The sequence below is a fragment of the Bufo bufo genome, chromosome 1 (genome assembly GCF_905171765.1).
Source record: "Bufo bufo chromosome 1, aBufBuf1.1, whole genome shotgun sequence".
In the NCBI taxonomy this organism is placed as follows: domain Eukaryota; kingdom Metazoa; phylum Chordata; class Amphibia; order Anura; family Bufonidae; genus Bufo; species Bufo bufo.
The window spans coordinates 66,545,057-66,558,635 of record NC_053389.1 but is presented as its reverse complement, the minus strand read 5'-3'; the positions used below and the strand labels follow the sequence as shown (position 1 = coordinate 66,558,635).

The following is a 13,579-nucleotide window of genomic DNA, read 5'->3' as shown; positions in this document are numbered from 1 at the left end:
TTTTATATATAGTATAGTATATTTTTTGTAATATACTTTATTAGTGAAAGATGTTTCTTTGTAATAAAAAAAAAAGAGTGTAACGAGTCTTCTCAGCAAAGCTGGAACTGAGCACTGTGAGAGTTGTAACAGGCAGGGTGATGGTACACATGCCGAGTATATTTTTCTTCAGATGTTTTCCCATTGTCCATAGAAAAAAAAAGTCTGAAAAAAGGGACAAAAAAAATGCCACTCCAAAAATCCTTGTTTAAAAAATAAATTAAAAAAATGAGAATTTAACAGCCAAAAAAACACCATGAAAGACTTCCCTGCTGATACTCTCGTTATGTCAGGTAGTCATCTTTTTATTCTTTGCCTCTTAGTCTGTGGAGCTAATCATGAAAAGCAGCGAATTATTGGAGGACAAGACACCACCATCGAGCATTCACCGTGGCAGGTCAGCTTGCAGTACTCGGGGCAACATTCGTGTGGCGGAAGTATTCTTACCCCCCGTATAATCTTAAGTGCGGCACATTGTTTTCAAAAGTAAGTTGTAGCCTCCTTGTGTCTTCCTCATTGTTGAGGCCTTCCTCAGTCCCCTTTTTCAGTAGATCATGTTATAATACGGCAGGCAGGTAATTCCGGGTCTTGTCGTCCATCTAGGAAAGAGCAGCAGGTGGATAAATGGCGCGTTCAGTCCGGCGTTTCCGTTCTTAGCTACCTATTTGCGCCAGAAGTGTCTGAGATCTTCATTCACAGCCTCTACAGCTTAGATCGCAAGTTATATGACATTGCCATTCTTAAACTGAAGAAGGACTTGAAATTCTCAGGTAATAAGACTCTATTACTAAGGGCTCTTTCACACCTGCGTTGTTGTCTTCCGGCATAGAGTTCCGTCGTCGGGGCTCTATGCCGGAAGAATCCTGATCAGGATTATCCTAATGCATTCTGAATGGAGAGAAATCCGTTCAGGATGCATCAGGATGTCTTCAGTTCCGGAACGGAACGTTTTTTGGCCGGAGAAAATACCGCAGCATGCTGCGCTTTTTGCTCCGGCCAAAAATCCGGAACACTTGCCGCAAGGCCGGATCCGGAATTAATGCCCATTGAAAGGCATCAATCCGGATCCGGCCTTAAGCTAAACGTCGTTTCGGCGCATTGCCGCATCCGACATTTAGCTTTTTCAGAGTGGTTACCATGGCTGCCGGGACGCTAAAGTCCTGGCAGCCATGGTAAAGTGTAGTGGGGAGCGGGGAGCAGTGTACTTACCGTCCGTGCGGCTCCCCGGGCGCTCCAGAGTGACGTCAGGGCGCCCCAAGCGCATGGATCACGTGATCACATGGATCACGTCATCCATGCGCATGGGGCGCTCTGACGTCATTCTGGAGCGCCCCGGGAGCCGCACGGACTGTAAGTATACTGCTCCCCCGCTCCCCGCTCCTTCTATGGCAACCAGGACTTTAATAGCGTCCTGGGTGCCATAGTAACACTGAAAGCATTTGGAAGACGGTTCCGTCTTCAAATGCTTTCAGTACACTTGCGTTTTTCCGGATCCGGAGTGTAATTCCGGCAAGTGGAGTACATGCCGGATCCGGACAACGCAAGTGTGAAAGAGGCCTAAGACTGTAAATTACTGTGCCATTTTCTGAAATGAGATAATTCATAAAGGAGTCCCAACCCTGTTGGTAAATATGATGTGTGATACAAGGGCCATATTTAGTGACTTATTTCACCATGCTGCCATCAATTACTGGATGGATCTGCCTAAAATCTGCAAAAATGCGGATCAGATACGGAGCAAAAATATGGTCATGTGAATAGGGCCTAACTGAGAACAACTCACAGCGCTCTACCCAACAGTCCTTTTCAGTTGGATACCAAGTGCAGTATATAGCCCTCCAATTTTTATTTTTCTGGGGAATTTATTTCTTTAACCCCTTATGGGCACCTCATCGGTGCCCCTTTATCATTACAGTGATATTTTAAAACTCTGTTAATCTGCCATGAAACAGTTTTTCAACAAGCATTCTTACTATAGAATAGATTTTAGCTCTAGAGATCGTGTTCCTTTGCTCTTTGTGCTCGGTCCCATTTGTAGCTTGCTCTAATAGCCTGGACAAGGGTTGCCAACCAGATTTTTTATTTTTTCCGGACAAGTTATCCCAAAATCACGGACAGCCAACATGTTTTACAGACAAATTGGAAAACCATAATGAATGATAAAGATTCTAAGTAATCCATGTCTATACCTCAATATACTGATAAGAACTCCTCACCAGAATTTACTGTGAGCTGTAAAATGATGAACATTACCACCAAAATAATCTTTTCAAGAACCACCAGCCTAAAAAAAAAAATCACTGACACGTCTTTTTTTTTTTTTTTTCCGGATATGGGAAAAAAGTCGCCTATTTTTACGGCCTGTCCAGTAATTTCTGGACTGTTGGCAACCCTGGCCTGGAATCCCCACATTCCTTGACAACAGCTGGAGATGGTGTTCCACAGTCAGACCTCACTCACTAAACCCCTCCTTTTACTTTCCAGCATCCATACAACCAATCTGTCTTCCGGGATATGATATCAACTTGCCAGATAATGCACCATTTCAAGTGACTGGCTGGGGTTACACTGTAGAAGGAGGTGGTAAGTTTTGCATCTCTCTAAAATTTCTCCTAATTTTCCACATCTTTCCTCTCCATCAATAAATCCATAGACAAGCGTTAAAATTGAATACTCACCGTGTGAGAACTTGGCCTAACCATCAGACCCTACCAGAGCTAGTATAGCAGTATTACTGAAAACATGATCTACTCAAGTAGTTTGGTTTTAATCCATGTGTCTTATGGTTTAGATAATTTTCATTTTTTTGTGTTTTCCTCTCACCTGAATCTTTTCTCAAAATTTTGCCTTTTACAGGATCCTTGTCTTCCACACTTCAGAAAGTCAACCTCAACTTGGTATCAAGCAATATATGCAACATACAGTATTTTGGTCAAATCCAAATCGATATGCTGTGCGCTGGTGAAATTGAGGGTGGGCGTGACACTTGCCAGGTAACTCTTAGCAGGTCTCTCATGCTCACGAGAGAAAGTAGATATCATCTGTGTGTCCATTCCACAAATTATAGAACATGTCCTATTCTTGTCTGTATTACAGACAAGAGTAGTTGTAAGCATGAGGCCTAAGAAGACTTAACATACATACCGTACTTTACCACAGACTATTGTTTGCATCTCCTATGGAAGTCTAAAAATAATATATATTTTTTTCCCCTCTTTTAGGGTGACAGTGGGGGCCCCTTGGTGTATTTGGGTGAGAGTTCGTCCTGGGAACAAGTTGGTATTGTAAGCTGGGGAGATGGCTGTGGACGGCCTAACAAAGCTGGAGTGTACACAAGAGTTCAGTCATTTTTACCATGGATACACGGACTCATGAAGGTAACTCCTTCTTCTGCGGCCGTTTTGCATTCTTACATATTTGCTTATATAGGGGAATCTGATAGGACACTTATAGTGTAACTTTTTCCCTAATACGTTTTAGCTACACCTCAACATCGTAGGCCTCAGCGGGCATTGTCTTATGCCAAAGTGAGATGGGGGTGAGAAAAATGGTTGGGGGGAGAGAAGGCAAAAAAAGAGAGAAAGGGGGTAGAAAAAGGGTGAGAAAACCCGATAGAGGAGAGAGAGGGCAAGGAAAAGAGATCGGAGAGAGATCAAAAAAGAGAGATGGAGACGAGACAGAGAAATGGGCGGAGAGAAGGCAAAAAAAGAGAGATGGAGAGGGCGAGAAAGAGAAATTGGGGAAGAGAGTGCAAAAAAGTGATGGCTAGATATAGATAGATATGAATGGATGCCACATATTCATGTCTTCTCTTCTTGTTTTCTGAATTGTAGCGCCTGTAGCTGATCCACTGAACCTGTCCTATTTATTACTTCTACCTCCTTCGGGCCAAGTGAAGCTCATGGGTCGAGCACATGATATGACTACTGTGTTAGTCTCGTTGAGACAATCTTTCCTCTTCCCAGCACAGCCCCACACTCTCTGCAGGTCTGGAACAAGTTGTCTCTTCAGTAACAAAAGAAAGGAAAAGACTATGAAAAACGCTTAACTGCATCATCATCATCATCATCATCATCTCTTGTAGACCTCCAACTCTCACTTTGCCAAGATGGTGCTACTCTAGCCAAACCCTGCATAGAATCGTCACTTCTACTCTGGCATCTGAAATATATGCTGCACACCGTGGAGGTCGCCATGTTATATGCTGTAGTGTAACCCCACAGTATGGCTACCAGGACAATGCAGCACTACGGGGACACGTTTACATTGGTCCATCCATTCCCCATGTCAACCTATTTTTGGATATGTGCTATGACTCTCCCTGTAGGCCCATGTGCGAAATTCATGTGAGCTCATTAGAACTCGATATTTTAACCCATATTACCTCACAGTGGGGTCACCGGAGATTTATTACTTAGAGCAGTGGTCTAGCACCGTACATACTAGAAATGGATTGTATTTTGCAGGTGTTTTTTTACCTTGTCGACTAAGGGAGAAACTAGGTCACAATCACACATGTAATATTTCAGGCTGCTGCATGATTGTGAAGCCACCTTGTTTCTTCTCCTTGCATTGATTATGTACATAATGTATTTAGGAACCAGGTGAACTGTATATATAATGTTTTTAGAGCTACTTAAATGTTGTAATTAACTTTTCTGTGTTTGTGTAATAAAAAGTATGACCGAGCCTACAAGTCAGAACTTTTTTTTGGGACAGAACAGAAAGTTTTGCTTTAATAAACTGGAGATTGAGGGAAAATATTATGCAGATTTTAATGCTAGAATTTAAATTGTTATATGTTTTGTGTACTGTAGTTCAACACAACTTTTTATAGTTTCTCTTGGATTACATGGAATACTGTGTAAAATTTTGGGCACACTGAACTAAAGCTGGTATAGAGGGTAATTAAAGGGGTTATTTCAATTCAGCAAATGGCATTTATCATGTAGAGGAAGTTAATACAAGGCACTTACTAATGTATTGTAATTATCCGTATTGCTTCCTTTGCTGGCTGGATTCATTTTTCCATCACATTATACACTGCTTGTTTCCATGGTTACGACCACCCTGCAATCCAGCAGTGGTGGTCGTGTTTGTTCACTATAGGAAAAAGCGTTGGCCCTTACTGGTGGCCGAGACTGTGGGAGTGGACATAGGCTAGTGCTTTTTCCTATAGTTTGCAAGCACGACCACCGCTGCTGGATTACAGGGTGGTCATAACCATCTGGACAATCACAAAACATTAGTAAGTGCCTTGTATTAACTTTCTCTACATGATAAATGCAATTTGCTGAAGTGAGACAAGCCCTATAAGTTATCCCCTCAGCTATCTCCGGAACTCCAATAAAAATGAATGAAATGGCCACGTGAATGTGCGACAGGCAACTCTGTTTATTTTAGGGGGACTGAAGGGGGTACGGGGCCCCCATTCTTGTGATCGTTGGGGGTCCCAGCGGTAGGACCCCCACCAATCTAATAGTTATCCCCTATCCTGTGGATAGGGAATAACTTAATCTAACTGGAATACCTCTTTAAGGGAACGGGTGATTTGTAGTACAAGACGGGAAAATTGGGCTTATTCAGTTTGGAAAAAAGATCACTTAGGGGAGATCTAATTACAACTGTATGAAAGGACAGTGCAGTAATCTTTCAAATCTTTTTATTAATACCAGAGGGCACTGTGTTGTGGCAGAGGTGGCCACCATGTGGCGCTGCACCAACCTAGAGCAGGTACCCACTCGAAAGTGGCAACCTTGACGTGGTGAGTGGGCCTATGCATTATGATCAAAATGTGTACAAATGGCCTCATGTACAGTTTCTAGATTATGGCGTTGTAAATAGTGTTGAGCGAACAGTTCGAGCATAGTTCGGGTCCGTACCGAATTTTGGGGTGTTCGTGACACGGACCCGAACCCGAACTTTTTATTAAAAGTTCGGGTTCGTCGTTCGGCATGTATTTTGGCGCATTTTGAAAGGCTGCAAAGCAGCCAATCAACATGCATCATACTACTTGCCCTAAGATGCCATCGCAGCCATGCCTACTATTGGCAAGGCTGTGATTGGCCAAGTGCAGCATGTGACTCAGCCTCTTATAAGCTTGTGCGCACGTCGGGACGTGCTCACTCCCGATGTGAATAGAACAGGGTTAGACGCAGCTGATGCTAGGGCGAGAATAGGCAGGGATAATTGAATAACTGGAAGCAAATTTCTCTCCTCCACCTGTGATTCATCTGAACAACTGCAGCTGAGCTGCTTTTTTGATAGGGATTGGCTATTTTTAGAGTGGCCAGAGTGATTTTTCCATCCACATGTACCTGGGCTGACCGCCGGCCGCCATTTTGCGACTTGTAGTGCTGCAGCAGAAGCTGCCACAGTGTGCATTCCAAAGCTCCAAACAAGTCAGACATCTACACCTGGGATTCAGACCAATAGCGATTTAGCAGCACAGTCCAAGGCTATTTATTTTAAAGGTTGTGCAGACCATTTTGTGGCACATGTTACTGGGCTGATAGGCGGCGGCCATCTTGGGACTAGTGCTGCAGCACAATCTCTCCCAACGTCCATTAATCACTTGTAATAGTGGTCTGTGCCATAGAAATCCTACATCAGGGACTTGGGTGTGCTTGTGTCACCCCTACTAATACCAGTCCACCTGTAATCCATACAGTGAAAAGCCATAAAGTATTCCAGTGAGGGAATTTTTTTTATTTAAAAAAGGCCAAGTTAGTTTATCTGGCGTTCAATATACTAGATACAGTTAGGCCTGCGTTTCATACATCTGGAATTAGCAAACTAATGTGCTGGGGTTGGGAAAACATATATGTACCCATACTAGAATCTGTCAAAGAAAGCGGTACTCACATATAACAGTCATTCCATCTGTAATCCATACAGTCAAAAGACTGAAAGTATTCCAGTGAGGGAATTTTTTTTATTTAAAAAAGGCCAAGTTAGTTTATCTGGCGTTCAATATACTAGATACAGTTAGGCCTGCGTTTCATACATCTGGAATTAGCCAACTAATGTGCTGGGGTTGGGAAAACATATATGTACCCATACTAGAATCTGTCAAAGAAAGCGGTACTCACATATAACAGTCATTCCATCTGTAATCCATACAGTCAAAAGACTGAAAGTATTCCAGTGAGGGAATTTTTTTTATTTAAAAAAGGCCAAGTTAGTTTATCTGGCGTTCAATATACTAGATACAGTTAGGCCTGCGTTTCATACATCTGGAATTAGCAAACTAATGTGCTGGGGTTGGGAAAACATATATGTACCCATACTAGAATCTGTCAAAGAAAGCGGTACTCACATATAACAGTCATTCCATCTGTAATCCATACAGTCAAAAGACTGAAAGTATTCCAGTGAGGGAATTTTTTTTATTTAAAAAAGGCCAGGTTAGTTTATCTGGCGTTCAATATACTAGATACAGTTAGGCCTGCGTTTCATACATCTGGAATTAGCAAACTAATGTGCTGGGGTTGGGAAAACATATATGTACCCATACTAGAATCTGTCAAAGAAAGCGGTACTCACATATAACAGTCATTCCATCTGTAATCCATACAGTCAAAAGACTGAAAGTATTCCAGTGAGGGAATTTTTTTTATTTAAAAAAGGCCAGGTTAGTTTATCTGGCGTTCAATATACTAGATACAGTTAGGCCTGCGTTTCATACATCTGGAATTAGCAAACTAATGTGCTGGGGTTGGGAAAACATATATGTACCCATACTAGAATCTGTCAAAGAAAGCGGTACTCACATATAACAGTCATTCCATCTGTAATCCATACAGTCAAAAGACTGAAAGTATTCCAGTGAGGGAATTTTTTTTATTTAAAAAAGGCCAAGTTAGTTTATCTGGCGTTCAATATACTAGATACAGTTAGGCCTGCGTTTCATACATCTGGAATTAGCCAACTAATGTGCTGGGGTTGGGAAAACATATATGTACCCATACTAGAATCTGTCAAAGAAAGCGGTACTCACATATAACAGTCATTCCATCTGTAATCCATACAGTCAAAAGACTGAAAGTATTCCAGTGAGGGAATTTTTTTTATTTAAAAAAGGCCAGGTTAGTTTATCTGGCGTTCAATATACTAGATACAGTTAGGCCTGCGTTTCATACATCTGGAATTAGCAAACTAATGTGCTGGGGTTGGGAAAACATATATGTACCCATACTAGAATCTGTCAAAGAAAGCGGTACTCACATATAACAGTCATTCCATCTGTAATCCATACAGTCAAAAGACTGAAAGTATTCCAGTGAGGGAATTTTTTTTATTTAAAAAAGGCCAAGTTAGTTTATCTGGCGTTCAATATACTAGATACAGTTAGGCCTGCGTTTCATACATCTGGAATTAGCAAACTAATGTGCTGGGGTTGGGAAAACATATATGTACCCATACTAGAATCTGTCAAAGAAAGCGGTACTCACATATAACAGTCATTCCATCTGTAATCCATACAGTCAAAAGACTGAAAGTATTCCAGTGAGGGAATTTTTTTTATTTAAAAAAGGCCAAGTTAGTTTATCTGGCGTTCAATATACTAGATACAGTTAGGCCTGCGTTTCATACATCTGGAATTAGCAAACTAATTAGCTGGGGTTGGGAAAACATATATGTACCCATACTAGAATCTGTCAAAGAAAGCGGTACTCACATATAACAGTCATTCCATCTGTAATCCATACAGTCAAAAGACTGAAAGTATTCCAGTGAGGGAATTTTTTTTTATTTAAAAAAGGCCAAGTTAGTTTATCTGGCGTTCAATATACTAGATACAGTTAGGCCTGCGTTTCATACATCTGGAATTAGCAAACTAATGTGCTGGGGTTGGGAAAACATATATGTACCCATACTAGAATCTGTCAAAGAAAGCGGTACTCACATATAACAGTCATTCCATCTGTAATCCATACAGTCAAAAGACTGAAAGTATTCCAGTGAGGGAATTTTTTTTATTTAAAAAAGGCTAAGTTAGTTTATCTGGCGTTCAATATACTAGATACAGTTAGGCCTGCGTTTCATACATCTGGAATTAGCAAACTAATTTGCTGGGGTTGGGAAAACATATATGTACCCATACTAGAATCTGTCAAAGAAAGCGGTACTCACATATAACAGTCATTCCATCTGTAATCCATACAGTCAAAAGACTGAAAGTATTCCAGTGAGGGAATTTTTTTTATTTAAAAAAGGCCAAGTTAGTTTATCTGGCGTTCAATATACTAGATACAGTTAGGCCTGCGTTTCATACATCTGGAATTAGCAAACTAATTTGCTGGGGTTGGGAAAACATATATGTACCCATACTAGAATCTGTCAAAGAAAGCGGTACTCACATATAACAGTCATTCCATCTGTAATCCATACAGTCAAAAGACTGAAAGTATTCCAGTGAGGGAATTTTTTTTATTTAAAAAAGGCCAAGTTAGTTTATCTGGCGTTCAATATACTAGATACAGTTAGGCCTGCGTTTCATACATCTGGAATTAGCAAACTAATGTGCTGGGGTTGGGAAAACATATATGTACCCATACTAGAATCTGTCAAAGAAAGCGGTACTCACATATAACAGTCATTCCATCTGTAATCCATACAGTCAAAAGACTGAAAGTATTCCAGTGAGGGAATTTTTTTTATTTAAAAAAGGCCAAGTTAGTTTATCTGGCGTTCAATATACTAGATACAGTTAGGCCTGCGTTTCATACATCTGGAATTAGCAAACTAATGTGCTGGGGTTGGGAAAACATATATGTACCCATACTAGAATCTGTCAAAGAAAGCGGTACTCACATATAACAGTCATTCCATCTGTAATCCATACAGTCAAAAGACTGAAAGTATTCCAGTGAGGGAATTTTTTTTATTTAAAAAAGGCCAAGTTAGTTTATCTGGCGTTCAATATACTAGATACAGTTAGGCCTGCGTTTCATACATCTGGAATTAGCAAACTAATTTGCTGGGGTTGGGAAAACATATATGTACCCATACTAGAATCTGTCAAAGAAAGCGGTACTCACATATAACAGTCATTCCATCTGTAATCCATACAGTCAAAAGACTGAAAGTATTACAGTGAGGGAATTTTTTTTATTTAAAAAAGGCCAAGTTAGTTTATCTGGCGTTCAATATACTAGATACAGTTAGGCCTGCGTTTCATACATCTGGAATTAGCAAACTAATGTGCTGGGGTTGGGAAAACATATATGTACCCATACTAGAATCTGTCAAAGAAAGCGGTACTCACATATAACAGTCATTCCATCTGTAATCCATACAGTCAAAAGACTGAAAGTATTCCAGTGAGGGAATTTTTTTTATTTAAAAAAGGCCAAGTTAGTTTATCTGGCGTTCAATATACTAGATACAGTTAGGCCTGCGTTTCATACATCTGGAATTAGCAAACTAATGTGCTGGGGTTGGGAAAACATATATGTACCCATACTAGAATCTGTCAAAGAAAGCGGTACTCACATATAACAGTCATTCCATCTGTAATCCATACAGTCAAAAGACTGAAAGTATTCCAGTGAGGGAATTTTTTTTATTTAAAAAAGGCCAAGTTAGTTTATCTGGCGTTCAATATACTAGATACAGTTAGGCCTGCGTTTCATACATCTGGAATTAGCAAACTAATTTGCTGGGGTTGGGAAAACATATATGTACCCATACTAGAATCTGTCAAAGAAAGCGGTACTCACATATAACAGTCATTCCATCTGTAATCCATACAGTCAAAAGACTGAAAGTATTCCAGTGGGGGAATTTTTTTTATTTAAAAAAGGCCAAGTTAGTTTATCTGCCGTTCAATATACTAGATACAGTTAGGCCTGCGTTTCATACATCTGGAATTAGCAAACTAATGTGCTGGAGTTGGGAAAACATATATGTACCCATACTAGAATCTGTCAAAGAAAGCGGTACTCACATATAACAGTCATTCCATCTGTAATCCATACAGTCAAAAGACTGAAAGTATTCCAGTGAGGGAATTTTTTTTTTATTTAAAAAAGGCCAAGTTAGTTTATCTGGCGTTCAATATACTAGATACAGTTAGGCCTGCGTTTTTTATACATCTGGAATTAGCAAACTAATGTGCTGGGGTTGGGAAAACATATATGTACCCATACTAGAATCTGTCAAAGAAAGCGGTACTCACATATAACAGTCATTCCATCTGTAATCCATACAGTCAAAAGACTGAAAGTATTCCAGTGAGGGAATTTTTTTTATTTAAAAAAGGCCAAGTTAGTTTATCTGGCGTTCAATATACTAGATACAGTTAGGCCTGCGTTTCATACATCTGGAATTAGCAAACTAATTTGCTGGGGTTGGGAAAACATATATGTACCCATACTAGAATCTGTCAAAGAAAGCGGTACTCACATATAACAGTCATTCCATCTGTAATCCATACAGTCAAAAGACTGAAAGTATTCCAGTGAGGGAATTTTTTTTATTTAAAAAAGGCCAAGTTAGTTTATCTGGCGTTCAATATACTAGATACAGTTAGGCCTGCGTTTCATACATCTGGAATTAGCAAACTAATGTGCTGGGGTTGGGAAAACATACACCCTGTACAGAATTATTAGGCAAATGAGTATTTTGAGCACATCATCCTCTTTATGCATGTTGTCTTACTCTAAGCTGTATAGGCTCGAAAGCCTACTACCAATTAAGCATATTAGGTGATGTGCATCTCTGTAATGAGAAGGGGTGTGGTCTAATGACATCAACACCCTATATTAGGTGTGCATAATTATTAGGCAACTTCCTTTCCTTTGGCAAAATCGGTCAAAAGAAGGACTTGACAGGCTCAGAAAAGTCAAAAATAGTGAGATATCTTGCATAGGGATGCAACACTCTTAAAATTGCAAAGCTTCTGAAGCGTGATCATCGAACAATCAAGCGTTTCATTCAAAATAGTCAACAGGGTCGCAAGAAGCGTGTGGAAAAACCAAGGCGCAAAATAACTGCCCATGAACTGAGAAAAGTCAAGCGTGCAGCTGCCAAGATGCCACTTGCCACCAGTTTGGCCATATTTCAGAGCTGCAACATCACTGGAGTGCCCAAAAGCACAAGGTGTGCAATACTCAGAGACATGGCCAAGGTAAGAAAGGCTGAAAGATGACCACCACTGAACAAGACACACAAGCTGAAACGTCAAGACTGGGCCAAGAAATATCTCAAGACTGATTTTTCTAAGGTTTTATGGACTGATGAAATGAGAGTGAGTCTTGATGGGCCCATGGCTGGATTGGTAAAGGGCAGAGAGCTCCAGTCCGACTCAGACGCCAGCAAGGTGGAGGTGGAGTACTGGTTTGGGCTGGTATCATCAAAGATGAGCTTGTGGGGCCTTTTTGGGTTGAGGATGGAGTCAAGCTCAACTCCCAGTCCTACTGCCAGTTTCTGGAAGACACCTTCTTCAAGCAGTGGTACAGGAAGAAGTCTGCATCCTTCAAGAAAAACATGATTTTCATGCAGGACAATGCTCCATCACACGCGTCCAAGTACTCCACAGCGTGGCTGGCAAGAAAGGGTATAAAAGAAGAAAATCTAATGACATGGCCTCCTTGTTCACCTGATCTGAACCCCATTGAGAACCTGTGGTCCATCATCAAATGTGAGATTTACAAGGAGGGAAAACAGTACACCTCTCTGAACAGTGTCTGGGAGGCTGTGGTTGCTGCTGCACGCAATGTTGATGGTGAACAGATCAAAACACCGACAGAATCCATGGATGGCAGGCTTTTGAGTGTCCTTGCAAAGAAAGGTGGCTATATTGGTCACTGATTTGTTTTTGTTTTGTTTTTGAATGTAAGAAATGTATATTTGTGAATGTTGAGATGTTATATTGGTTTCACTGGTAAAAATAAATAATTGAAATGGGTATATATTTGTTTTTTGTTAAGTTGCGTAATAATTATGCACAGTAATAGTCACCTGCACACACAGATATCCCCCTAAAATAGCTAAAACTAAAAACAAACTAAAAACTACTTCCAAAAATATTCAGCTTTGATATTAATGAGTTTTTTGGGTTTATTTAGAGCATGGTTCTTGTTCAATAATAAAATTAATCCTCAAAAATACAACTTGCCTAATAATTCTGCACTCCCTGTATATGTACCCATACTAGAATCTGTCAAAGAAAGCGGTACTCACATATAACAGTCATTCCATCTGTAATCCATACAGTCAAAAGACTGAAAGTATTCCAGTGAGGGGATTTTGCTTATAAAAAATAATATATTTCATTGTGGTGCGAGTTGAATCGCAACAATGAAGAAAAATACTATTAAGGGACGAGGACGCGGTCGTGGTGGTGTCCGTGGAGCCTCTGTTGCTGGTAGAGGACGTGGCCGTTCGGCCCCAGGCGCACACAGTAGGGAACGAACTCCCTCAACTAGCCGGCAGAATGTACCGCAATATCTCGTGGGGCACAATGCCGCTCTTAGGATGGTAAGGCCTGAGCAGGTACAGGCATTAATCGATTGGGTGGCCGACAGTGCTTCCA

At 40.6% G+C, this 13,579-nt stretch overlaps 1 protein-coding gene across 1 annotated transcript in view; it reads left to right on the top strand.

Annotated features, from left to right (window-relative positions):
- LOC120996057 (transmembrane protease serine 4-like) overlaps positions 1–5,046 on the top strand; it is a 37,596-nt gene extending 32,550 nt beyond the window's left edge. Inside the window, exons 8-13 of the mRNA XM_040425735.1 lie at positions 363–525; positions 643–809; positions 2,524–2,622; positions 2,896–3,032; positions 3,261–3,416; positions 3,873–5,046. Coding sequence (XP_040281669.1) covers positions 363–525; positions 643–809; positions 2,524–2,622; positions 2,896–3,032; positions 3,261–3,416; positions 3,873–3,881 — 731 coding nt within the window. The 3' untranslated portion in view covers positions 3,882–5,046. The remainder of the gene's footprint in view (positions 1–362; positions 526–642; positions 810–2,523; positions 2,623–2,895; positions 3,033–3,260; positions 3,417–3,872) is intronic.
- The last annotated feature ends 8,533 nt before the right edge of the window (positions 5,047–13,579 follow it).